Raw genomic sequence first — 25,415 nt, 5'->3', positions numbered from 1 at the left:
CCTGACTCATCTCTGTCCTGCCCCATAGATGACCACTGTCCTGATTCTTTATTTTTTCATACCTTTGCCATCTACTATTTTTCACTAAGCAGTGGTCTTTTAGTTTTGCCTCCTTTGATCTTTCAAGGAATGAGTATTAATAGAGTTCCTTGAAAAGATTTTCCGATGGTTACTTTGCCTCATATGTTTCACACATGCTGTCATCTGAGGGCTCGGATCTGGTCTAGGACTGTGGGGTCAAACTTCCACCAGAGCCAAGTGCCCCAAGTGCCCCTAAGACCGTGGTATTCTATAAAAGTACCAGATGAGTGGGGGTGGGGGAGGGCAGGGTGATGTTTCCCTATTGGAACAGGTCAAAAATCAAAATGGAACCAGACTCATCATTCATTACTTATGGTGAGGTCACTTTTAAGTGTGTTTGTGAAGAAGGGTCACAGTTCCCTGAATGGTTTTATGGTTAAACACAGTGTCCTTGGAAAAGACAGGTTCTGACCCGCAGCCAAGACAAGGTCAGCTCAAAGACGAGACCTCCAGCCTGCTGTCACTCAGGCAGGGAAGGGCGGGGCCTTACGAATTGTCCAATCAGAGGAGTCGCAAGTAACGTACGTGGGGGCGGTGCTATATGACGGCATGGATGGCGTGGACTGGGTGTGCGCCGCTTCTTCCTGCAGCTGCACTCGTGTACCCTCTCGCTGCCCTTTAAGGCCTCAGGTGGTTCCGCCACGTCTTCTGTCCCGTCACCTGCACTTGCCGCAAGAGTCTAAGGGTAGAAGACAGGGAACCCCAGAAACCGAGAAATGGTGAGTGTGCGGGGCCGAGTGTCGGAAGAGGGGGAAGGAGGGTTCGGTGAAACCAGCGTGGCTGGACCCGGCCTCCTCCCGGTCACTGAAGAGTTTTCAGATGCGAGTCCGTCAGGGGCGCGGCAAACAGCTTTGGGGCTCCGCCGGCAACCGGAATCCCCTGGAGTTTTCTGTGGTCACCGTGCAGCTGCGTCTCCCCCAGAATTTGCGGTTACCACTGAAAGGGCCATCAGGAGACAATCGTGACTCGGTCTCTGGGGTTCCTACGTGGGAATAGCTGTGGTCTCTGGGGTCCCCAGTCTCTCCTTTCTCCCCAGGGGCACCCATTTTCTCCTGAGTTTTCCAGATGTTTGGGGAGCACGGCCTCAAATCCATGACCTTGTCCTCCCAGCCTAGGTCTTCCTGGGACTAGCAGTAAATCCCTAAATTTCCAGATCTTTCCCTGCATTCCCAAACGCCATCTTCCCCTCTCCAGTTCACGGCATCATTATTAACTGTTTGTCCTCCGTGGTGCATTTCACACTACGCAGTATTTTAATGGTTTATCATTTCTCCGCACAGCCATGGATGGCTCTTTTTAAAGTTTTATTTTTTTGCCTGCGAATATTTGACATAAGAGAAAAGCATAGAATAATCAGCTGGAACTATTTTGTATAAAAACCTACATGGCTTTGCCCCCAGTAACTTTCCTGGGCACCGACATCCTATGGGTGTCCCTGTTTGGTAACTTTCCTGGGTGATCTGTCCTTTCATCACAGTTCCCGGTCAGCACTGCGCCTCTCTGGGTTTGTGACTTTATTCACTTTCTTTAATTCTCCATTTTTCAATAAATATAAATGTATTTAATCAGTAGATCTTGACAGACAGTGTAAAAGTACTTCCAAAGAGGCAAGAAAGGGGTGAATTTCAGAAAAAAAATAAAATATTCCACTATTGTATTAAACTTGTGAAAAATTTTTGTTTCCTTTTTTTTCTTCCATGAGCAGGTTTAGCAACATTCTAAGATCTGTTCTTTTGGGTGATTTCAAATGCAATATCAGAGCTTTGACTTTTCCAGTTACTTGCCATGGAAGTAATAATTAACTGACATTTATTTTCTGAAAGGAATATGTACTTGCAAGTTTTCTTATTGAACTAGAAAACTGCCTTACAATTTTCTTCTATCCTTTACACATAAACACTGGATTTGAGTGATTTTTCTGGATTGTTCAAACATTGGGTTTGTGTATTTAAAATGTCTGTGGTGGTCCAGAGCAACTTGGTGGGAAGCAGAAGCCTGAGGTCAGTGACCCAAGCTAAGGCCCCCTTGAGCCTGCAAAGGAAATGCTTGAAGGCCTTGTTGGTTCTTCCTGGGGAGCCTCCCCCTGCAAGTGTCCTCACACCCACCATGGAAGGAGCCTTTACGCTGAGAGAAGTTACAGCCCTGGAAAACTGGGGGTGCAGAGGTAGGGGATGAAGGACTGCGATCCCTTTTCTAAGGTTGTATCTGTGGTTTCTTTGGGCCTGTTTCTAGACATAGACTTCTGCGTTCCAGCCACAATGTACGTGCACTCACAGTAATTTGTGTCCATTGAGAAAGTTTGTGAAGGTCAGTTCTGTTTTCTAGGCAAAGTGTTTATGAACTTGGGGTGGGGGGTGAGAACCTTAAATTGGATCTGGCTAAGAGTTGTGAGAATTAAAGCCTTTAATCTGAGAGAGGAAGCCTTTCCATTCATGTGCAGGTTTGTTTAAGAACATAGATTTGCAATTTATTTGGGGAAATTAGGAGCATGATGGCTGAATTGTATAAGAGTAGGTTTAGTTTATTAAGAAACTGCTTGTGTTCCAAAGTAGGCATACCATTTTTCCATTCTCACCAGCAATGGATGAGGGCCTATTGCTCCACCTCTTCACCATCATTCGGTATTTATTCTCCATGCTTTGAATTTAGCCACTGTACTAAGTGTTTAGCAATATCTCATTTTTCTTCTATTTGCAATTCCTAGTGATACGTGATGTTGAGCATCTTTTCCTACGCATGTTTAACATTTGTTTTTCTTCTTTGGTGAAGTGTGTGTTCAGATCTTTTGTCCATTTTTAATTGTGTTGTTTGTCTTCTTGTTGGGTTTTAAGAGTTATTTGGACATGTTAGATACCAGTCCTTTATCAGATTAGTGTTTTGCAGAGATTTTTCTCCTAGTCTGTGGCTTGTGTTTTCAATCTCTTAACACTGTCTTTCACCAGGCAGGTTTTATTTTAATGAAGTCAAACTTATTTTTTCTTTCATGAGTCTTGCTTTTGATGTTATATCTAAAAATACATCACCAAACCTTAGGTCACCTAGATTTTCTCCTATGTTATCTTCTAGGAGTTTTGTAGTTTTGCATTTTATATAAGTTCTATGATCTATTTTGAGTTAGTTTTTTGAAAAGTCTAATATCTGTCTAGATTAATTGATTTTTGCATGTGGATGTCTAGCTTTCCTGGCACTATTTGTTGAAAATGCTGTGTTTTCTCCATTGGATTGCCTTTGATCCTTTGCGAAATATCAGTTGATTATATTTGTTTGGATCTACAGGAAAGGATTGACTTTTGTAAATTAACCATTTATTTTTCAGCCTTACGCTGTTCTCTTATTAGTTCAAGAGATTTTCTTTGTTATTGTTTTCTTTGAGATTTTCTCCATAAATAATCACGTCTTATGTGACAAAGACAGTTTAATTTTTTACTTCTCATTCTGTATACCTTTTATTTCCTTTTCTTGTCTTATTGTATTAGCTTAGACTTCCAGTACAGTGTTGATTAGGATTGGTAAAAGAGGACATCATTGCCTTCTCCCTGATATTACCAGGAAAGCCTCCACTTTTTCACCATTAAGTATATGTTAACTGCAGGTTTCTTGTAATGATCTTTCTCAAGAAACAGGAATGCCTCTCTAGTCCTAGTTTGCTACCATAAATAGATTTTGAATTTTGTCAAATGCCTTTACATTTTCACCTTCCTTTTCATTCTTAATAATTTGTCTTTTCTCTTTTTTCTCAGCTTGTATAGATGTTTCTCTATTTTTTTAATCTTTTCAAAGAATCTTTTGATTTCCTGTCATTTTTGTTGATTTCTTCTCTGATTTATATTTCTACTTTTGTGCTTACTTAGGTTTAATTTGCTTTTCTTTCTCTGGTTTGATTACAGATACTTTTTTTCAAGTGTATACTTTCAATGCTATAAATCTCCCTCTAGGTAATGTTTTTGCTACATCCCACAAATTTTGGTAAATTGTATTTTCATTTTTGCTTAGTTCAACATAATTTTTCATTGTTCTTGGAATTTCTTCTTTAATCCATGAGTTATTTAGAAGTGTGTTGTTTAACCTCCAAGTATTTGTATGTAAGTGTTTCCTAATATCTTTCTTGATGATGAAGTATTCCACAGTTTTCAGTAAATTCGGTTGTTTGATGACACTGATCAATTCAGCAAAGACCTTCTAAAGTCCGTGAAATCTCCTGAGTGAAAGGGGTGATACAGTGTCTTTTGTTCTAACGAGGCATTTCTTGGTGGGCTCCTGGAGAGCTTCAGAAACACCAAGCCTTGATTAGAGGTTTAGAACTTCAGCCCCAATTCCATCCTCCAGCAGGGTGGGGATTAAGATGGGCTGGACATTGAGTTAATCACCAACAGTCTTGAGTTAATCAGTTGTCCCTATGTAATTGAAACGTCCATCAAAATGCTTAAAGACAGGATTTAGAGCGCTTCCAGGTTGGTAAACACATCGAGGTGGGGGGAGGATTGCTTGTAGAAGCTCCGGGTTAACCCCACCCCTTCACCCCCTGTCCCCATACTTTTCCCTATTCATCCCTTCCATTTGCCTGTTCCGAGGCTGTATCCTTTCTCATAAACCAATAATAGTAAATCAAATGCCTTCCTGGATGCTAGGATTGTTCTGGCAAATTACCAGACCTGAAAGGGTGTCGAGGGAATCTATAAACTTGGGGACAACTGGGTAGAAATGTCGGTAGCCCAGGCACCTCCTTTATGGCTGGCATCTGAAGTAGGAGCAGTCTTGTAGGAGTGAGTGCTTAGTCTGGGAAGTCTGACACTAACTCTGGGTAGTGCTAGTATTGAATTGAACTGTTGGACATACATTTGGTGACAGAGTTGGAGCAGCACTGTCAGTTCTGAGATGCCACGTATTGGTTGTCAGGAGAGGAAAACATCTATCTCTGTCTCCCACCCCCACCTTTGGTGAGCAGGAAGGCTAGAGGGGACTCCAGCTGCCTGTCCCCACCCCCATCAGTTAGCACCTGGAAAATCCCAGTCACTTACATACACTCTTGTAAAATAGACTGAGGACAGGCCTTGCTAAGAACAGAATGTTCTGGGCATATTTTTAAATGGCTAAGTTTTTTGTCTCTCTAATTTTGGAACCCGCAGTTTCACTGTAACCTCAATTCTCTGATGGATCTAAAAAGAATTGTTGATTTTTAGTTCGCTGGGTTTTTTCTTGTGAGGACTGAATGCCATTTTACAAGCGCCGTACATACCAGACCAAAGACCAGAAGGCTCTGAGTCTGGTTTTTGATGTTTGCTGACAGCTTTAAACCTTCAGCCCTCCTTATTTCCCCTTCTGCCCCACATCTGTACATGGCGATAAGGAAGCCTGGGGTTCTCACTTCCTCAGTGCTGGGGAAAGATTCAGTCCATGGAAGGTGCTGTCCCTGTGCACAGAGTCTCTCCCTACCCCACCCCCTAACCTCAGCGAAAACCCAGTCGAGGCTCCTTTTCTTGCTCTCAGGGCATTTCTCACCTGCTTGAGAGGCCTGCCTTCCTCAGATACTTCCAGGAGGGAAGTAATAAATATAAATTCTTCCAGACCCTTTGGCATGTGTGTGTTGTCATCAGTCTAGACATCTCAGCCAAATCTCTGCAGGTAACTGTAAGAGTCGTAGACAATGTCACATGGTGGATAGCTTACAATACGCTTTGCTTAAGTATTCTATTGGTAAATCCTTCGCATTATTTCATACCAGTACGTCACTCTTGTTTTTTAAAGGTGAATATAGACATAGACAATAGTTTAGTGGTTACCAGAGGATTAGGGGGGAGGGAGGCAGTAGATGAGGGTAAAAAGGACCCGATATATGGTGATAGAAGGAAAACTGACTCTGGGTGGTGAACACACAATGTGATATACAGATGATGTAATACAGAACTGTACACCTGAAACCTATGTAACTTTACTAACAATTGTCACCCTAGTAAACTTTAATTTAAAAGAAAAGTGAATATAATGGTGAGATTATGTAACCACTTTAAAAACAGATACTTGTTACCAATTTTTGCTGCCAAAATTTGTGAATTAAAACTCAGACTGCCACATCACAGGGCAAATGAAAATAGTAAAATTACGTTCTTTTCCAAATGTAATTCTTTAACTTTTTTTCCACCATTTTATTTTCTGTTGAGGTAATGTTGGTTAATAACATAAATTTCAGGTGGGCAACACTGTTACTTCAACATCTCTAGACACTGTATAGCATGTTCACCACCAAAAGTCTAGTTTCCATCCATCACCATATATTTGACCCCCTTTACTCATTTTGCCTTCTCCCCACCCTCTTATCCTCTGATAACCACCAGTCTGTTGTCTGTATCGTATGGTTTTTATCCTTTTCTGCCTGATTTACTTCCCTTGGCATAATATCCTCAAGATCCATTTGTCATCCATTGTCACAAATGGCAATATTTCTTCATTTTATGCCTAAGTAGTATTCTATTGTATATACCAGGGATGCCAAAAACGTATATACACATGACTTGTATTCATCTTTTATTATCAGTATACGTTGAGTATTAACAATTTTAATATAGTTTTTTCCTTTCTTAAAATGTGTACACATTTTTTTTGGCACCCTCTATATATAATCCACATCCTCTTTATCCATTCATCTGTTGATGGACACTTAGGTTTCCACATCTGGAATGCTGCAGTGAACATAGGGGTGCAGATATCTTTTTGAATTAGTGTTTTATATTTTTTGGATAAATACTTAGAGGACAAATTGCTAGATCATATGGTAATTCTATTCTTAATTTTTTGAGGAACCTCCATACTGTTTTTCATAGTGGCTGTTTCAGTTTACGCTCCCACCAACAGTATACAAGTGTTCCGCTTTCTCCAAGTATTCCCCAAGAAACACTTATTTCTTGTTGTTTTGATAATAGATAGCCATCCTAATAGGTGTGAGGTAATATCTCATGGTGGTTTTGATTTTCATTTCCCTAATAGTGATGTTGAATATCTTTTTATGTGCTTAGTGGCCATTTGTACATCTTTGGTGAAATGTCTGCCCATTTTTTTAAATCATGTTGGTTTTTTTCATTGTTGTTGAGTTGTATGAGTTCTTCATATTTTGGGGATATTAACCCCTTATCAGAAATATCATTTGCAAATATGTTCTCCCATTTAATTGGTTGCCTTTTTGTTTTGTTGGTTTCCTTTGCTGTGCAAAAGCTTTTTAGTTTATTGAAGTCCCATTTGTTTATTTTGTTTGTTTGTTTTCCTTGCCTTTGGAGTCAAATTCTCAAAAACGCTAAGACTGATATCCAATAGCTTAATGCTTACGTTTTCTTCTATGTATTTTATTGTTTCAGATCTTACATTCAAGTCTTTAATCCATTTTGAGTTCATTTTTGTGTGTGGTATAACAGTCTAGTTTCATTCTTTTACATATGGCTGTCCAGTTTTCCCAACACCATTTATTGAAGAGACTGTCCTTTTTCCATTGTATATTCTTGGCTCTTTTGTTGAAAATTAGTTGCCCATATGTGTGGGTTTACCTCTGGGCTTTCAGTTCTGTTCCATTGGTCTTTGTGTCTCTTGTTTTACCAATATCATACTGTTTTGATTATTGTGTCTTTGCAGTATAGTTTGAAGTTAGTGTTATACCTCTGGCTTGGTTCTTTTTTCTCAAGATTGCTTTGGCTACTTGGGGTTTTTTGTGTCACATACAAATTTGAGGATTTTTTGGTTCTATTTCTGTGAAAAATGCCATTGGGATTTTGATAGGGATTGCACTGATTCTGTAGATTGCTTTAAGTAATATGGACATTTTAACAATGTTAATTCTTGGAATCCGTAAGCGTGGAATATCTTTCCACTTCTTTTGTGTCACCTTCAGTTTCTTTCAACAACGTATTTTAGTTTTCATTGTCTTTCACCACCTTTGTTAAATTTATTCCTAGGTATTTTATCCTTGCAATTGTAAACGGGATTATTTTCCTAATTTCTCGTTCTGATAGTTCATTGTTAGTATATATAAATGCAAAAGGTTTCTTCTATATGTTGATTTTGTGGCCTTCAACTTTATTCAATTATTATTTTTAATAGTTTTTTGGTGGTGTCTATGGATTTCTCTGTATAAAATCATATCATCTGCAAATAGTGACAGTTTACTTCTTTCTTTCTAATTTCAGTGCATTTTATTTCTCCGTCTTGCCTAATTGCTTGGCTAGGACTTCCAGTACTACATCGAATAGCAGTGGCAAGAGTGGACATCTTTGCCTTGTTCCTGATTTTAGAAGAAAAACTTTGAGTCTTTCCACCATTGAGTATGATGTTAGCTGTGCTTTGTCATATGTGACCTCTACTGTGTTGAGGTACTTTCCTTCTATAGTCGTTTTATTGAGTTTGTTTTTCACAAATGGATGTTGTATCTTGTCAAATGCCTTTTCTGCATTTATTGAGATGATCACATGATTTTTATCCTGCTTTGTTAATGTGGTATGTATCACGTTGATAGATTTGTGGATGTTGAACCACCATCCTTGCCTCCCTGGAATGAACCCTCCTTGCTGGTGGTGTGTGATCCTTTTAATGTATTGTTTATTCAACGTGTTGATATCTTGTTGAGGATTTTTACATCTGTGTTCATCAGAGATATTGGCCTCTAATTTGTGAGTGGAGGTGGGCTGTGTGTGTGTGTGTCTTGTCTATGCCCGGTTTGGATACCAGGATAATGATAAACTTGTAAAATGAGTAAGGAAGCATTTCTGCCCCTTTAATTTTTTTGAAAATTGTGAGAAGGATAGGTATTAAATCTTCTTTGAATATTTGGTAGGATTCACCAGTAAAGCCATCTGGTCCTAGATTTTTGTTTTTTGGAAGATTTTTGATTAGTTTCAATTTCCTTACTAGTGAGCAGTGTATTCAGATAGCCTATTTCTTCATTATTTCATCTAGGAAGGTCTACGAATTTATTTGTACTAGGTTGTTCAATTTGGTGGCATATAGCTTTCCATAGTATTCTTTTATGATCCTTTGTATTTCTGTGGTATCTTCTGTAATTTCTGCCTTATTCCTGATTTTATTTATTTGAGTCTTCTCTTTTCCCTTAGTGATTCTAGCTAAAGGTTTGTGAATTTTATTTTTCCGAAGAACCAGTTCTTAGTTTCATTAATCTTTTGTATTGTCTTTTTAGTCTCAATTTCATTTATTTGGCTCTTATTTTTATGTCCTTCCTTCTACTGACTTTTGGCTTTGTTTGTTCTTATCTAGTTCCTTAAGGTGTAGTATTAGATTGTTTATTTTTTATTTTTGTTTATTTCTTGAGGTAGGCCTGTATTGCTGTAAACTTCCTTATTAGTACCTCTTTTGCTACATCCAAAAGATTTTGGTATGTTGCATTTTCATTTTCCTTTGTCTCTGTATCTTTTGACTTCTTTTATTTCTTCCTTGTATGGGAACTACTATTCCCATAGTAGTTCAGTAGGATGTTGTTTAATCTCCACGTATTTGTGATTTTTCCAGCTTTCTTACTGTAGTTGATTTCTAATTTCATACCATTGTGATTTTAAAAGATGCTTAATGTTATTTCAGTCTTATTAAATTTATTGAGACTTGTTTTGCATTCCAGCATATGGTCTGTCCTTGAGAATGTTCCATGTGTGCTTGAGAAGAATGTGTATACTGTTGCTTTTGGATGAAAAATTCTGTAAAGCCATTAAGTCTGTCGGGTCGAATGTGTCATTTAAGGCCAGTGTTTCCTTGATTTTCTGTGTGAATGATCTACCCATCGGTGTAAGTGGAATGTTAAAAGTCTCCTGCTATTACTGTGTTGCTGTCTATTTCTCCCTTTATGTTTGTTAATACTTGCTTTATATGTTTTGTTGGTCTCAAGTCATGCATGTATGGTAATAAATGTTATGTTTTCTTAGTGGATTGTCCCCTTTGGTATTATAAAATGTCCATCTTTGTCTCTTTTACCTTCTGGGTCCTGAAGTCTACTTTGATGTAAATATGACTATACTTGCTTTCTTCTGAATACCATTTGCTTGTAGTATCTTCTTCCCCTTCACGTTGAGCCTGTGTTGTCTTTGGAGCTGACCTGGGTCTCCTGAAGGCAGCATATAGTTGGGTCTTGTTTTTGAATCATCTAGATACAAGATACATCTTGATTTTTAATCATCTAGCTGCTCTGTGTCTTTTGATTGGTGAGTCCTATTTACATTTAAAGTGATCATTGACACATGAGGACTTGACTACAGCCATTTAATGTTTTCTGATTTCTCTGTATCGCCATTGTTTGTTTTCCCTTGTGTTTCTATCTGCTATTTTAGCCTGGTTGTTTTCTGTTTTCTTCCTTTTCCTCTATTCTTATATTTGTGTCTCAGCCCTGGGTGGGTGTGTGTGTGTGTGTGTTTACCATGAAGTTTGTCTAAAATGTTTCGTGAATAATACAGTCCTTTTTCTTCTGATGGCATTTTCATTTGCCTATACAAGTTCCATCCTTTTCCTCCTCCCCTTTTTATGTTTTGTTGTCACAAATTATCTCTTTTCATGTTTATTACCAAATTGAAGTAGCTATAGTTATCTTTAATGCTTTTTTTCCTTTTAACTTTTATAATTGTTTAACAGTCTATTCTGAAATAGAGGCAGAAGATTGCAACTCTGTCACCTTACGCAATGTGTATTTTTTTCTTTTTGTTTCAGGTAAAAGGGCTCCTTTCAACATTTCTTGTAATGTAGGTCTTGTGGTAAATTCCCTCAACTTTTGTTTGGCAATGCCATTATTTCTCCATATCTAAAGGACAACTTTGGTAGAGACTCTTAGCTGATAGTTTTTCTCTCTCAACATTTTGTACATATTATTCCACTCTACCCTCGCCTGTAGAGTTGCTGCTGCAAAATCTGATTACAATTTGATGGGGTTTCCTTTAGAGATTACTGTCTTTTTTCCCCGGTTTCCTTGAGAGTTCTTTTTTCATTACTGACTTTTGACACTTTTGGTATAACATGTCTTGGAGAAGGTGTCTTCGTGTTGAGATAACTAGCTGTTCTGTTAGCTTCTTTTGCTTGTATGTCCAGTTCCTTCCCCGGTTTGGGATGTTCTCTGTTATTTCTTTGAATAGGTTCTCTGTTTCCTTTTTCACTCTCTTCTCCTTTGGCGATACCTGTGATGCTTATGTTGCCCTAATGGAGTCAGGTAGTTCTCATAGAGTTCTTTTTTTTTTTTAATCTTCGTTCTTTGTCCTTTCCCACCTGAGTCATTTCTAGATTTCTGTCTCAAGCTTGCTAATTATCTCTTCCACATGGTCTCCTCAATTCCCTGTGCTTTCTAATGCATTATTTTTCTTATTTATTGAGATTGCTGGTGTCTTTCCGGGGGAAGGGGACCTGGGTGACCAGGGTCATGGGTGCTTTTGCTGTTTCCAGGTCACTTGGGTCTCGGGAGCACCACCACTGTGGTGAGGTGATGTGGAAGGTAGGAAGAAGCAGGGTTCATGAGCCTACTGCACTGCGGCCTGGTTCCCTGTGGCCACTGGTACTGCTGTGCTGTGACTAGGAGGTCGGAGATGTGTCTCCACTGCCACTCTGGGTCTCTGGTGGTGTGAGAGAGCTGGATTCTCAGGTGCTGACGCCACTTTTGTCCTTCTTTCTTGGGAGTTGGGGCTGTACCCCAACTCCTCTGCTGTTAATTTTGCTGGGGCTGTGGGCTCAGCTGCAGCAGCCGGGAAACCAGGGCTACAGACTCCATTCCTGTCCTTCACCGCCCCCCCCATTCTGCCTACATGTTCCAGTATGCCCACCTGCAGCTGTACCAATGTGTGGATGTCACAGCACCCAGGGTAACCTTTCTTGGGATACAAATGTCCTACTAGTTATAGATTGAAGGAAAGATACAAAGGAGTCATCTCACTCCATCATGATGCGATTATCCTTAATTCTTTAAATTTGTATCACATATATTCAGAAAAAAAGTACATAATTATTTTGGAAAACAGTAATAATAACAATAAAACATCTGTGTAATCATCAAGATTCATAAATGGGCCTTGGGCAGTTGTTAGATTGTCCTGATGTTTTCATCCCAACGATTGGTGACCGACTGCCCTGGCGAGGGGGGCGGGGGGAGCGCAAGGCTCATAACACCAGCATGGGCCAGGGAGCTGTGCCCTACACAACTGGACTGAGGAACCCCCGGGGCGGGGTGGGGGGGGAAGCGGAAGAAGGGGAAAAATACCACTCTGCCATTCTTTTATGAGTCTGCAAGTGCAAATACACAATGCTCTGGGCGTTGGAGAAAAACTGCTAAGCTATAGCTAGTGATCAAATTCAAATTTACAGGAAATGGCAATGGATTATATCAAGTGACACTTCTTCCATTCATGCATAATTTATGCCCTTGTTGACTATAGCCGTTAACACTTGGGATTGTTGAATTGACTAATGTTTGTCCTCATCAGTGTGAAGTGTAATTTGTTTAACATTTTCTTTCATTTCCTCTTAACAAGGAGATGGGTTTTTTTCACATGTGGTCTTTCATCATCTTCTAAGTATGTTTTGGTAATAACCCCCCAACTTTCTTTTAAACTATGTGTCCCTTCAGTCTTACCTCCATACCCTAAACCTTTACTATTGCATGTATTGGAGATACACCTTGTTTGTGTTTTAACTGCCTGAAGTTTTAACATATTTGGTCAATTTCTTCTTGCCTTGGTGCTTACTTTTTTTCTTATATGAGAAAATTTTGCCTATTTGGGGAGCACTGAAGGAAACATTTACCTGTGACTTCTTAAAGTGTCCTAGTTTTATCTTTCACATTTAAATCTATAATGAATTGGCTATTGTCCATGGAATGTAGGGGAATAAAATGCATTTCCCAGTTAGATAAGTTTGTCCTTACCCCGTGTATTAAAGTGTTCACGATGTCTGCCAGTGGTCTACAGAGGCTGCTCTGCCTTGACCGAATTTGCATATTAAATGTTGGCCGTGGAAGACACTCTACCTTGGTTTGTTTTTCTCTCTACTAATACTATGCTATCTGAAATTCTGTAGTTTAAGAATTCTTGATGTATATTAGGCAAGCAGCCACTTTGTTCTTCAGAAGACCTGACCATTTTTCAACACATTCTTCCTATCAGGTTTGGAGGAATTGTTTTTGTTGACTCCTAAAAGGTCTGTTTTGGGGATTGATGGAATTTTATAAAGATATATTTTGGGAGAGGTAACATTGAATTATTTCTAAGAACTTGCACCATGTTTTCGTTTATTTCATTCTCCTTTTATATTAATAGAAAATTCAAATTTTTTATTAGGATCAGTAAGTGTCATTCATTAGTCTTGTTTAGTATGTAAATAAATTTGTTCTATAGGGAGGGAACCAGATGCAAGCTTCCAGATGTTCTCTCCTAGTGTAATCAGACATGATGGGCTCAATTTCACAAGCAACAAAGTTGTGACAATATAACGTAATCTGTTGTCTTCCAGGGAAGCTCATTAGAAACTCAGTGCTCAGAGTGGTTTCAGGGTGCAGATCACACAGGCACCCTCTGCCAAGCATAACAAAAATTCAGACTCAGAACCAAAACAAGAGTTTGGGACATACTGTATTCTTTGCATATACAGTTTAGGCACTGAGCCACTCTTATCAGTTAGGGTGGTGGGCCCCTTATATCCCAGTTCCCAAATACCAGCGAAGAAGGACAAACGTGAGCAGCCATTCCTAATAGTCGGCAGTCTCAGGCTTGCTAATGTACTAGGCAGTACTACAGATGAGCAAGCACTACAGGTCCACCATAGAAAGAGTAATTAGCGCCAACCCAAGCAGCTCATTTTACTCTGTGCACCCACCAAGAAGTGGGAATTTCCTATTCTGTTCCTTAACTGAACGGGTAAATTCTACCATCAGAATTACTGATAGGAGCATTTTCTCTATCCCCTGCATATAGATATCAATGGGTTAATGATCTTTTTCAGAGACTGATTTTTCAGGGAATTATGTGGCTGAGGGATTCCTATGCCCAGAGGTCGGGCTGTCGTGTTCCTGTACACCACATGAGGTCATGGAAATGAGAAGAGTGAGGGCAGGCTCTAGCGTGGTTGGTTGAAAATCATTGCCTCCTGAAATTGGAAAAGGGAAGTTTTATGTTCTTTTAGAGGAAAGCACTACTGAGCCCCTTATTTTTTTTTTAATGATGATGGGCAAATTGTGGTCTTTAGTTAACTCCCTCAGGGTCAGCAGGGCCCAGGATACACTGTTACGGTTTTACCAGAAAGAGCTCTTCTGGTATCTTATTCCCTCATGTGTGCATACAAGGGTATGTGCTAGAAATTGGTGAGAAGCAGTTCTGAATCCCATGAGTGTAGGGATTTTGTGGAGGTCTAAGTTGTCATGCCTGAGCTGTTCACTTCTGAATAACTTCCCAGCCCCATGAAATGGGACAGAAATGAAAAGGAGTAACAATCTGTGATAAATGTCTTTATAGACAAGTTAAAATTAATACTCTCCACAAGAATATTTTCATTCATTTAGCTGTATGGCTACTTCTAATGTCCTGAGGACTGTGTGGCCAGTTGGTCCTACTTATTTGTTGGATTACTACAAATAATGGCCTCCCATGTTTAGGAATCAGAATAGAATAAAAAGCTTCCAGTTCTTCACTGAGTTTTTAGTCATTAAAACCTCACACATCATGGAGTGCTGCATGATACCGTGGGTAACAAGGAAGGAGAGGAAAGATTTTTCTTACAAAGAATTGATGGTCTTAAAATGGAAATACTTCTTCTTTCATTTCTATAGGATTTCTCGCATTTCTCCAATGTGCTTTGGGCCTTAGCCATTAGGGAACAGTAACACTTGAAGTGATCATAGTAAAAATGTAGAAATAATTTCCATGTTTTCATGATATTACTAAATTGGAGGAAGTGATTATGTATAGTAAGAATTCTGATGACCGAGTCATAGAATAAGTATTTTGAGATCGCAGAATCATATGTGAACTTCTTATGAATTGACTATAGATCCCCAGTTCTGTCTATCATACCTGTCTTCCTGTGTACATGTGTGTGATGTTACAGGACTCAGTGGCCTTTGAGGATGTGGCTGTGACCTTCACCCTGGAGGAGTGGGCTCTGCTGGATCCTTCACAGAAGAAACTCTACAGAGATGTGATGCGGGAAACCTTCAGGAACCTGGCCTCAATAGGTAAGGATGATGACATTCCTTCACTTAGTCACTTACAGAACAAGTGTTTTCTGTCTGTCAGCATTGTTCTCTGCTTTAGAATGGGGAAAGGAAACACTTTGGTAAATAAAGCAGACATGGACAGAGCTCATCATAGTAATGTCATAATTCTGTGATTTTTTTTTCTTCTGGTTCTGCATTTTAGGAAGAAAATGGGAAGATCATTACATTGAAGATCAGTATAAAAACCAGAGAAGAAATCTAAGGTGAGTTTCACTCACAACAGAAAGCAGTGTCCTACAAGGGAATCTTCATATGTCATGAAAATTTAAAAACAAGCAGACGAAAATAACCCAGCTTCAAATTTATTTCGTTTTGGAAAAATTCTACCAAAAATATATTTTCTTAATTATTACATAGATGTTCAGTTTTTCCAAAATAGTTCACTTGGAATCATTATTCAGAAACTCCACATACGAATATCACTACTTTAATAATAGCTATGGTCTAACCTTCTTTCAGAACATTCAGTGTATTGAGTTTCAAACAATTCAGACAGTTCAGAAAACCTACTTTCCCTATAAATTGTAAATATATAATTCTAATTTTACTAATCATTAATAAATCACTAATCATTTACTCTGTTTTTTTTTAATAGAAGTTATATGGTCGAGAGATTCTGTGAAAATAAAGAAGGTAGTCAATGTGGAGAAAACTTCAGCCATATCCCAAATCTTAATCTGAACAAGAAAACTTCTACTAAAGTAAAACCATGGGAGTGCAGTGTGTGTGGAAAAGTCTTCATGAGTCGTTCATCCCTTAATAGACACATGAGATCTCACACTGCGCCCAAACCATACAAGTATCAGGAAGGTGGAAAGAAGCTTTATAAGTGTAAGATATGTGGGAAAGCTTTCAGTTATCTCCAACCTTTTCAAAAACATGAAAGAAATCACAGTGTAGAGAAATCCTATAAATGTAAGGAATGTGGGAAATCCTTTAGATATCGCCAGTCTGTTCGAAAACATGAACGGACTCACACTGGAGAGAAACCCTATCAGTGTAAACAATGTGGAAAAGCCTTTAGGTATCATCAGACCTTCCAAACACATGAGAGAACGCACACAGGAGAGAAACCCTATGAATGTAAGCAGTGCGGGAAAGCCCTCAGTTGTCCCAGCTCCTATCGAAGTCATGAACGGACTCACACCGGAGAGAAACCCTATGAGTGTAAAAGGTGTAATAAAGCCTTCAGTTGTCCCAGTTCTCTTCGAAAACATGAAAGAACGCATACTGGAGAGAAACCCTATGACTGCAAGGAATGCGGGAAAGCCTTCATTTCTCTTGGAAGCTTTCAAAGACACATGATAACACATACGGGAGATGGACCTTATAAATGTAATGAATGTGGGAAAGCATTCAACTGTCCGAGTTCATATCGAATACATGAAAGATCTCACACTGGAGAAAAACCCTATGAATGTAAACAGTGTGGTAGAGCCTTCAGTTGTTCCAGTTCCTTTCGAACACATGAAAGAACTCACACTGGAGAGAAACCCTATCAGTGTAAAGAATGTGGAAAAGCCTTCCATTGGCTCACCACTTTTCAAGTCCACGTGAGAACTCACACTGGAGAGAAACCCTATATATGTAAGCAATGTGGTAAAGCCCTCAGTTGTCCCACTTCCTTTCGAAGACATGAAAAGACTCATACTGCAGAGAAACCGTATGAATGTAAACAATGTGGGAAAACATTCAGTTCTGCTCTAGGTTTGCAAATCCATGAAAGAACTCATACTGGAGAGAAACCCTATAAATGTGAGGAATGTGGGAAAGCATTTGTATCTCTCACAAGCTTTCGAAGACATATGATGACACACACTGGAGATGGACCTTATAAGTGCAAGGAATGTGGGAAAGCATTCAACTGTCCCAGTTCATTTCGAATACACGAAAGAACTCACACAGGAGAGAAACCCTATGAATGTAAAATATGTGGTAAAGCCTTCAGTTGTTCCAGTTACGTCCAAGTACATGAAAGAACTCATACTGGAGAGAAACCCTATGAATGTAAGGAATGTGGGAAAGCCTTCATTTATCGCACAACCTTCCGAGGTCACATGAGAGTGCACACTGGAGAGAAACCATATAAATGTGAAGAATGTGGGAAAGCCTTTAGTCGGCCCAGTTCATTTAGAAGCCATGAAAGAATTCACACTGGAGAGAAACTTCTTCAGTGTAAGCATTGTGGAAAGGCCTTCAATTGGCCCACATCCTTACATAAGCATGTCATGAGAATGCACACTGGATAAAGTATAACTGATTAACACGGGAAATGTCAGTCTTAAAAAATACACTCAAAGTCATGTGAAAGCTCCACTGGAGAGAAATGGCCATAAATGTAAGTAATATGAGAAAGCCTAATGCACATTAATTCATATAATACTCCAGAAAATTCACAACATGAAAGAAATGTTTTTAAAGTTAAAAATATATTGTTTTTATCAGTGGGTCATTCTGAAACTCAGTCTCTGGACTGTGGATTCTGCTTGATAGTTTTGTAAATGAACACTGAGTTGAGACAACTCTGTAAGTATTCTAAGCAATAGTACATAAGCTTTTAGTAGGTAATATTTTTCTTTAAATCAGCTTATAAAATTTTTGTTTTCCCATTTTGAAGTCTGTTGGATCCCTGAAATATAATTGTAATATACAAATAGGGTTAATTTTTATATAATTGTTAATTGTTCTATAAGTTAAGGGGAATAATGACACTGGTACTTGTTGGGATTTTCCTATTTGTTTCGTGTGGTAGGTACTGGATATTCCTACCCATTATAAATGTTTCTCCTTTCTTATGAGAAAAACTTTCTTTTTTTTCATCAGAAGAGATTTATTCAATTTTCCTTACTAATAGATGATTGGCATAAATTTGTAAGTACAAAAAGTTCTTCATAAAGTATAACCTCATGTGAATTACTGTTTACATCTTTTCCCTTTACTCTGTCATTCTCTCTGACTGTGATTTGGATAATAGACTTTACACTAAGAAAAGCAAGCTGCACTGACATAAACCTCAAACTTACAAAGCAGTCATAAAATATTTAATTATTTTAGATTTAAATTCACAGCTACAATAACTTTGCACCAAGGCAAGGTTCTCCCCCCATCAACCCATTAAATTTCTCCTATAGTACTCTGATGTCACCATTTAAGGTATCTTTTACCCATAATACAATTAAAATGATTATATGATATCACTACAGTCCGCCAGTGGTGTTACCATCTCTCTGTTGAGCACCTATTTTGTGCCTGGGCTGGACACTAGAAATACAACCATGAACATAACGAAAATGGCCACTGCTCTCACAGTGCTTCAAGTCTATGAGATTAAATAGAATCACATTTCTAGCTACTTTCCTAAGTGTTATTAACACACCCTGGTTCATTTGTGTAATAACATTATCTTTGATAGACCAATAAGCCTTTATATTTGCAAAACCGAAAAGAGACCTGTGATAGGACAATCAAGTGTAAAATTGGAGATGGCTGTCCTGGAATATGTTATGTCAACAGTCAACATGGGTAATGTTATGACCTACATTTTCCAGAACATTTTCTGTTCTTTTTATGGTCCCATGTTAGAATTCATTAATAGCCTCACTTGTGTGAGATTTGGAAAGACAGAAATGAAGAAGGCCTTAGTTTTTGAACCACGGTACACAGACAGATGCATAGCTGTTTCATATGTACCTGCTTCCAACCCATTTTCCTGATTCTTTGCCATGCAAGTCAGTTGGTCCTCAGTAACACCACCAGCTACACGACTTCCTTTTTCTCAGAGCTGTAAGTTTCCACAGATGCCTCCACAAGTCCCACAGCAAAAATCTGTCACAGTTTCGATTTTCCTGCAAGCCCTCATGTGTCCACCAGACAGCAAATTTGGACTGTCATGTTTCAGAAAGTTTTCTGAAGCACTGAACCCTATCTTGTCTAGATTGTATTTGTATATGGTCTAATTTGTGTAGTAAACACTATGTTTTGTTAATATTGCTACGACCGTGTGTTCCTGATTCCACTATGACAGCTACAGTGGTGCTGTCCAAACAAACTGTGTTGAAGTTTGTTTCTCTGCTGCACTGAGCAGTGACTGCTCTGACCCAGTCTGTCCATATGAGAATTGGCACCTCCTCCTATCAGGCAGATTGTGGATATTTCTGATTACTCGCAGCTGAACATAATTCCTCAGTACATTTTCGATTATGTTTGCATGTGATTTAAAACAGTATTTTTTTTGTCAAATGCTTCATATAAATGTTTTATGAACTGTTTCAAACAACTTGTGTACTAACATATTTTCTTTTTCACTTCCTGATAGGATATATTAAAACATCTCATTGTAATTGTGGATTTTTAGATCAGTCTTGTGATTTTTGTCAAGTAATCATTACACACTTTGAATCGATGTTATCATGTGGTATTTTTTTCCTCAGGCAACTCTTTTATTCTATAGTTTATAATGTTTGTCATTAAACTAACCTCTCACTCATTCTTAATTAAAAACTTACATCATGGTTTTCTTGGTGCCTTCTTGCCAAAACTACCAGGATCACACCTGTACTCAAAGAGAGGGGTGTAATGAATTGTCATGATAAGGATGACCACAAACTATAGATGAGACTGGGTTGTATCAGTAAGACAGTGCCCAAAAGGTCTTAATCATACTGTGAGGTGTACTAAATTCTGTCTTTAGTAATCATAATAGTTCTTACCTAAACATGGAAATATTTCCTGTGGCATAAAGGGCATTGTTTTCTATATAAAGTACCTCAGTTAAAATATATAAAGTCACTTGCACTTTAGCAAACTTCATAATATCAACTGAGGCCTTCAGGTAAAATTCAGGTAAAATTGTCAGAGAACACAAATCTAGCAAAGGAAAAAGACAGGGTCCCTATTCCATTCGAGCCTTTCTTGCTCAGAAACTTAGAGTCTCAATTCTGTGTTTTTCAGCATTCCTCCTCTGCCAGACACTGTAGACTCAAAATATACACAGTTTTTGGTACAGCCATTATGGAAAGCAGTACGGAGATTCCTCAAAAAAACTAACATTGAACTACCATGTGATCCAACCATCCTACTTCTGGTATTTATCCAAAGAAAACAAAAATACTAATTTGAAAAGATACATGCACCCCGATATCCATTGCAGCAGTATTTATAATAGCCAAGGTATGGAAACAACTTAGATGTCCATCATACATGAATGGATAAAGAGGATGTGGTATATATAAACATACACAACTGGAATTTACTCCAGCAATAAGAAAAGAAAGCTTGACATTTGCAACAATGTGAATAAACCTAGAGGGAATTATGCTAAGTGAAATAAGTCTGACGAAGAAACACAAATACCATATGGTTTCACTTGTATGTGGAATCCAAAAAAGAAAAAAATCAGACTCATAGAAATAGAGATCAAACTGATGGTTGCTAGAAGGGAGGGGTCGGGGGATGGATGGAAAAGGTGAAGAGGAGTGTAGTCAGTAATATTGTGATAAGTTTGCACGGTGACAGGTGATTAGTAGACTTACTGGGATGATCAGATCGTAAGGTATATGTCGTGTTCAATCACTATATTGTACCCCTGAAACTAATATATCAATAGTTTTGGTTTGTAAGATGAAAATAAGGGCTTTGAAGGAAAGTAAACAGTGACGTGAGGTAATAGGGATGCTGGGTGTGTGTATCTCCCTTTGGAGGATCAGGGTCTTCGTGAGTAAGGATTATTGATTATTTCCACCATCTGATAACATTTTAAATAGTGGGGAACAATACAGACAGTCCTGCATTCCTGTGACTAACAGTAATGGTTCCAATGCAGATAAAGGTATAGACATGGTTCATTTTCATTTTTGCCATGGTTAAAAGTTTTATTGCAGGAACTCATAATCACGAGTTTAGATGTGGTTTATCTGAGACTTAGTATCAGGTAAGACTTGCTGTTCCTTTGGGTCACAGGGATTTGCCTTTTATATTTCCATTATCATTTTGTTGCTACACAGATTGAGTGACCTGTATGTAGCCCATGAAGCACTGGAGTTCTTCCATGTTTGAGGAAGAGTTCTATATCTCTGCATGATTGAAGCCCATTGTGGGTTTTCCTATGAGTAGAGTGATACCTGTGCAAATCCTATGTGATTTCCTGGTTGAAACACTGAAAAGACCTATAGAAGTTTAGACATCAGTTATCCCGGGAATAGCCAAGATAAGCTGCAGACAGAATGTATCACAGAGTAATATCCTAATTTAATGGAAAAGGAGGTGTGTTTGACATCCTCAAAAGGGGAAGGTTTTAATGCCTTTTATAAGAGGAGACCTGGGAGCTATTTGTTTCACTGGTCAACAAAGTTACAAAGCCCGTTTTGCTGTTCATACGGCTCATTTCCATATTCTTAGACTTCCCGCACATATTATGGAAGTGGGAGGGTGGAAACTACCAGCTTTGTGCTTTATTAAAGAGCAAAGAAACTCCAAACTGCCTCCATTTTTTCAGTGATGGAGTAATTATGTGATTTCTTACTAAGTACTTGTCTCAGTTCTGCCCCTCTCCCAATCATTCATCCCATCTTACAAATGAAAGCTGAACACAAAACTGTTGCCAAACTCATTCAGCTCTCAGAATAAGGGCCTCTATCTCTCCGTTTTAAAGGCCTAATGTGTGCCATCACTTCTGGGTACTGTCAAAATTTTTATATTCAGAAGAAAATGCAAAATTTGAAGTTCGGCACTTTGACAAATATGGCATCACATTTGACAAACAGGGCTCATGTGGCAACATGGTGTTCTATATTACATGCTGGAAAAAGTAGAGGCAAACATATAGGGACCTAAAACAGATGAGTGGTTCAAACTGATCTGAAGGACTTTGTACAAATGAGCACCACAAAAACGTTGTTTTGGGAGTGATGGAGTGTCTTCCATCTTTTGGTGGTAGTATTAGTACACATTTGTGAAAACTCACAACTGCACTTAACATTAGTATGTGTGTGTATATCTCAAAAATAATAGAAAACAAAAATGCTTTCATAGGCAAGGAGAGTTAAAACTCGTGAACTTTGATTTTCACGTGTGCAACACTTCGCCACTTTGGGATCCTTCTTACGAAGAATTGAAGGACTCAGTCCCCAACAGGCCTCATTTGCGACTGCATCTTAAGAAAAGCCCCTCTAGCCCCTGCCCTCTACCTATACACACAACTGGAAAGAAGCGAGAGGGTTCCCAGAATCTATCTTAGACTTTAAGTCATGTTCCACAGTCAGATCTTTGGGAATGCAGGGTCTGAAACAGAAAGGAGTATTCCACAGTTCTCCCCAAGTGGTATCTGCCTGGGGACATCCTAGTTCATGGACATCAGCATCATGTCTTTCTGGGGCCATCCTGAAGCCATTTCCAGCTCTAGTTTCCCATCTGAAGCCTACTGTTGTGCCTGCTGGGTGGGAAGCATCTTTAGAAATCCACGCCTGTCCCACTTAAAAACTGCAGCAACGACAGGTGGCTGTGATCGGAAAGCCGAAGAAACAGAGGTAGATCTCATGTCTCGGTGCACAGCCCTCAGCATCATCAGTCCCCGCTATCCTACTTCTCAGCTCCACGTACAGTACTCACAGATGAATAACAAAATCGACCCACTTTGGATGAGGAAACAAATGGCTCTAGAATTTATTCACACAATCATCACTCCATTAGTGTAGCCCCCTCTCAGGCCTCTCAAGAGTCAACCACCCGTGCTGGCCATGAATTGCCCAGGGGATTCTGGTGCAACAGCCTACGCTCCTCAGCCCACTGCTGCACATACAGCAGCCAGTGCTGGCCACAGACCTGCCCTTCTGGAGATGGAGGCTCTCATCTCACAGGCCCTGAGCTGAAGACCTTTTTCCCATTTTGCCTTCAGTCATGGAGGCAGCACCCTTCAAGCTGGTTTCACCACAGCGTCCTCCTCACTGAAAAGATAGTAGTACCCTCGGGACAAAGTGAAACATGGACCTTCTGGCATATTCCACCAAGAGGAAGTGTTTTCCCTGTCCTCGGTTCAATGCAATGGTTCTGAAGGTCACCCGTTTTCTAGACTCATCAGCCCCTTGAGGGGCTTCTTGTGATCACCTGAGTGACCAGGAGAGTTTATCTGCTTTATGGGCAATGTGCTGTGAGTACTCCAGGTCAAGTCCACTGGAGAGCTGCTGCTTTCTATCCCCGTTCAAAGGTGAGACCCGAGCATACTTACGTCAGAAAAAATAGACTTTAAAACAAAGGCTATAACAAAAGACAAAGAACAGCAATTTCACTTCTGGGTATTTATCAATAGAAAGTGAAAACACTAATTCAATAAGATATGTGCACCTCTATGTTCATTGCAACATTATTTACAATAGCCAAGATACGGAAGCAACCTAAGTGCCCATCAATAGACAATTGAATAAAGACGTGGTACATATATACAATGGACTATTACTTGGCCATAAAAAAAGAACGAAATCTTGCCATCTGTGACAACCTGGATAGACCTACAGGGTATTATGTTAAGTGAAATAAGTCAGAGAAAGACAAGTATCATATGATTTCACTTGTATGTGGAATCTAAAAAAACGAACAAACAAAACAACAATTAACAGATACAGAGAACATTTTGATGGTTGTCAGATGGGAGGGGCTTGGGGGACAGGTTGAAAAAGGGGAAGGGATTAAGAAGTACAAATTGGTTGTTACAAAATAGTCATGGGGAAGTAAAGTATAGCATAAGGAATATAGTCAATAATATTGTAATAACTTTAGAGAAATGTCTCTTCATGTCCTCTGCCCATTTTTTAATTTGTGTTTTTGGTGTTCAATGAGTTTTTTATAAATTTTGGATATTAACACTTCAGCAGATGTATCATTGGCAAATCTCTTATTCAGTAGGATGCCTTTTTGTTTTATTGATGGTTTCCTTTGCTGTGAAAAAAACTTTAGTTTTTTTTTAATTGTCTTCCCTTGCCTAAGAGGATATATCAGTAAAAATATTACTAAGTGTAAAGCCTGCAAACTTATTTCCTACATTTTCTTCTAGGAGTTTTATGGTTTCAGATCTTACATTTAAGTCTTTAATCCACTTTGAATTTATTATCGTATATGGCATAAGGAGGTGGTCCTTTCCACGGGGATATGAAAGACAGTTTGGGGAATATAATCAATAATGTAAAGATTTTGTAGGCTGTCAGATGGGTACTTGTCTTATTAGGGAGACCCCTTCATGGACAGTGTAGATGCCTGATCACTGCACTGTATTATTATTGGCAGAATAATATTGAATGTCAACTATCATTTCATACATACATATTGTAAATAATACTGCAATGAATGGAATGTGGAGTACAGCATAAAGTCAATGGAATTGTAACAGCTATATATACAATGTCAGAGGGGTAATAGATCAGAGGAGGGGGTTATCATTGTGAGGGCTGTAAATATCTAACTATTACATTGTTTTGTACACCTGAAATTAATAAAAAAAGAAAATATTATCAAATTAAAGTGTCCAACGAATGTTAAAAGTTGGCATAATAAAATTTTTCTCCTTGTTGAAAAACAAATCAGTTCCAAGAGCACATATGCAGTTTCAACCAAACTATTATTAATCCAAACAGAAACAACTTTTTCTGCATGAAAAAAAAAATATTGTAATAACTATGTATGGTTTCAGATGGGTACTAGACATATCGGGGTGATCACCTGAAACTAATATAATATTGTATGTCAATTGTAATTGAAAAATAAGTTATTTTTTTAAATAAAGTTATAAATATGAAAGAAAAAAAAAGTGGGACCCAGGCGTAGGCATGATGAGTCTTAACTCTAGGCAGTCATGCTGCACTAGACGATGCCCTGGCCAACAGTCACGCTCATCTGCACGTATTTGCACACTATTAGGCCATTCCCAGTGGTCTACCTATCTGGTCACACAACACCAACAAGAACAACTTCTTATCCAAGGTCACCCCCTTAGGTATAAAGAACTCATAACATCTTGTCTCACAGTTACCCAAGTACAAATCAAGGCCACACATGTCTGCATATATTCAACCTCAAACTTCACAATCTCATTTCAATGCTCAAGCTAATTGACTCAAGTCTGAGACTT

The 25,415-nt window shown here is 38.7% G+C and overlaps 1 protein-coding gene across 1 annotated transcript; it reads left to right on the top strand.

Moving 5' to 3' along the window:
• The first annotated feature begins 646 nt into the window (after positions 1 to 646).
• LOC117037934 (zinc finger protein 791) lies at positions 647 to 20,385 on the top strand. The gene is made up of 4 exons (XM_033134471.1): positions 647 to 800; positions 15,133 to 15,259; positions 15,444 to 15,504; positions 15,897 to 20,385. The coding sequence occupies exons 1-4, from the start codon at positions 798 to 800 to the stop codon at positions 17,548 to 17,550; spliced, it is 1,845 nt and encodes a 614-aa protein (XP_032990362.1). The 5' UTR covers positions 647 to 797; the 3' UTR covers positions 17,551 to 20,385.
• Positions 20,386 to 25,415: the final 5,030 nt, after the last annotated feature.

The sequence above is a fragment of the Rhinolophus ferrumequinum genome, chromosome 18 (assembly GCF_004115265.2).
Source record: "Rhinolophus ferrumequinum isolate MPI-CBG mRhiFer1 chromosome 18, mRhiFer1_v1.p, whole genome shotgun sequence".
Classification (NCBI taxonomy): Eukaryota; Metazoa; Chordata; class Mammalia; order Chiroptera; family Rhinolophidae; genus Rhinolophus; species Rhinolophus ferrumequinum.
The sequence above is the reverse complement of the archived record's forward strand: the minus strand, read 5'-3'. Positions and strand labels throughout refer to the sequence as shown.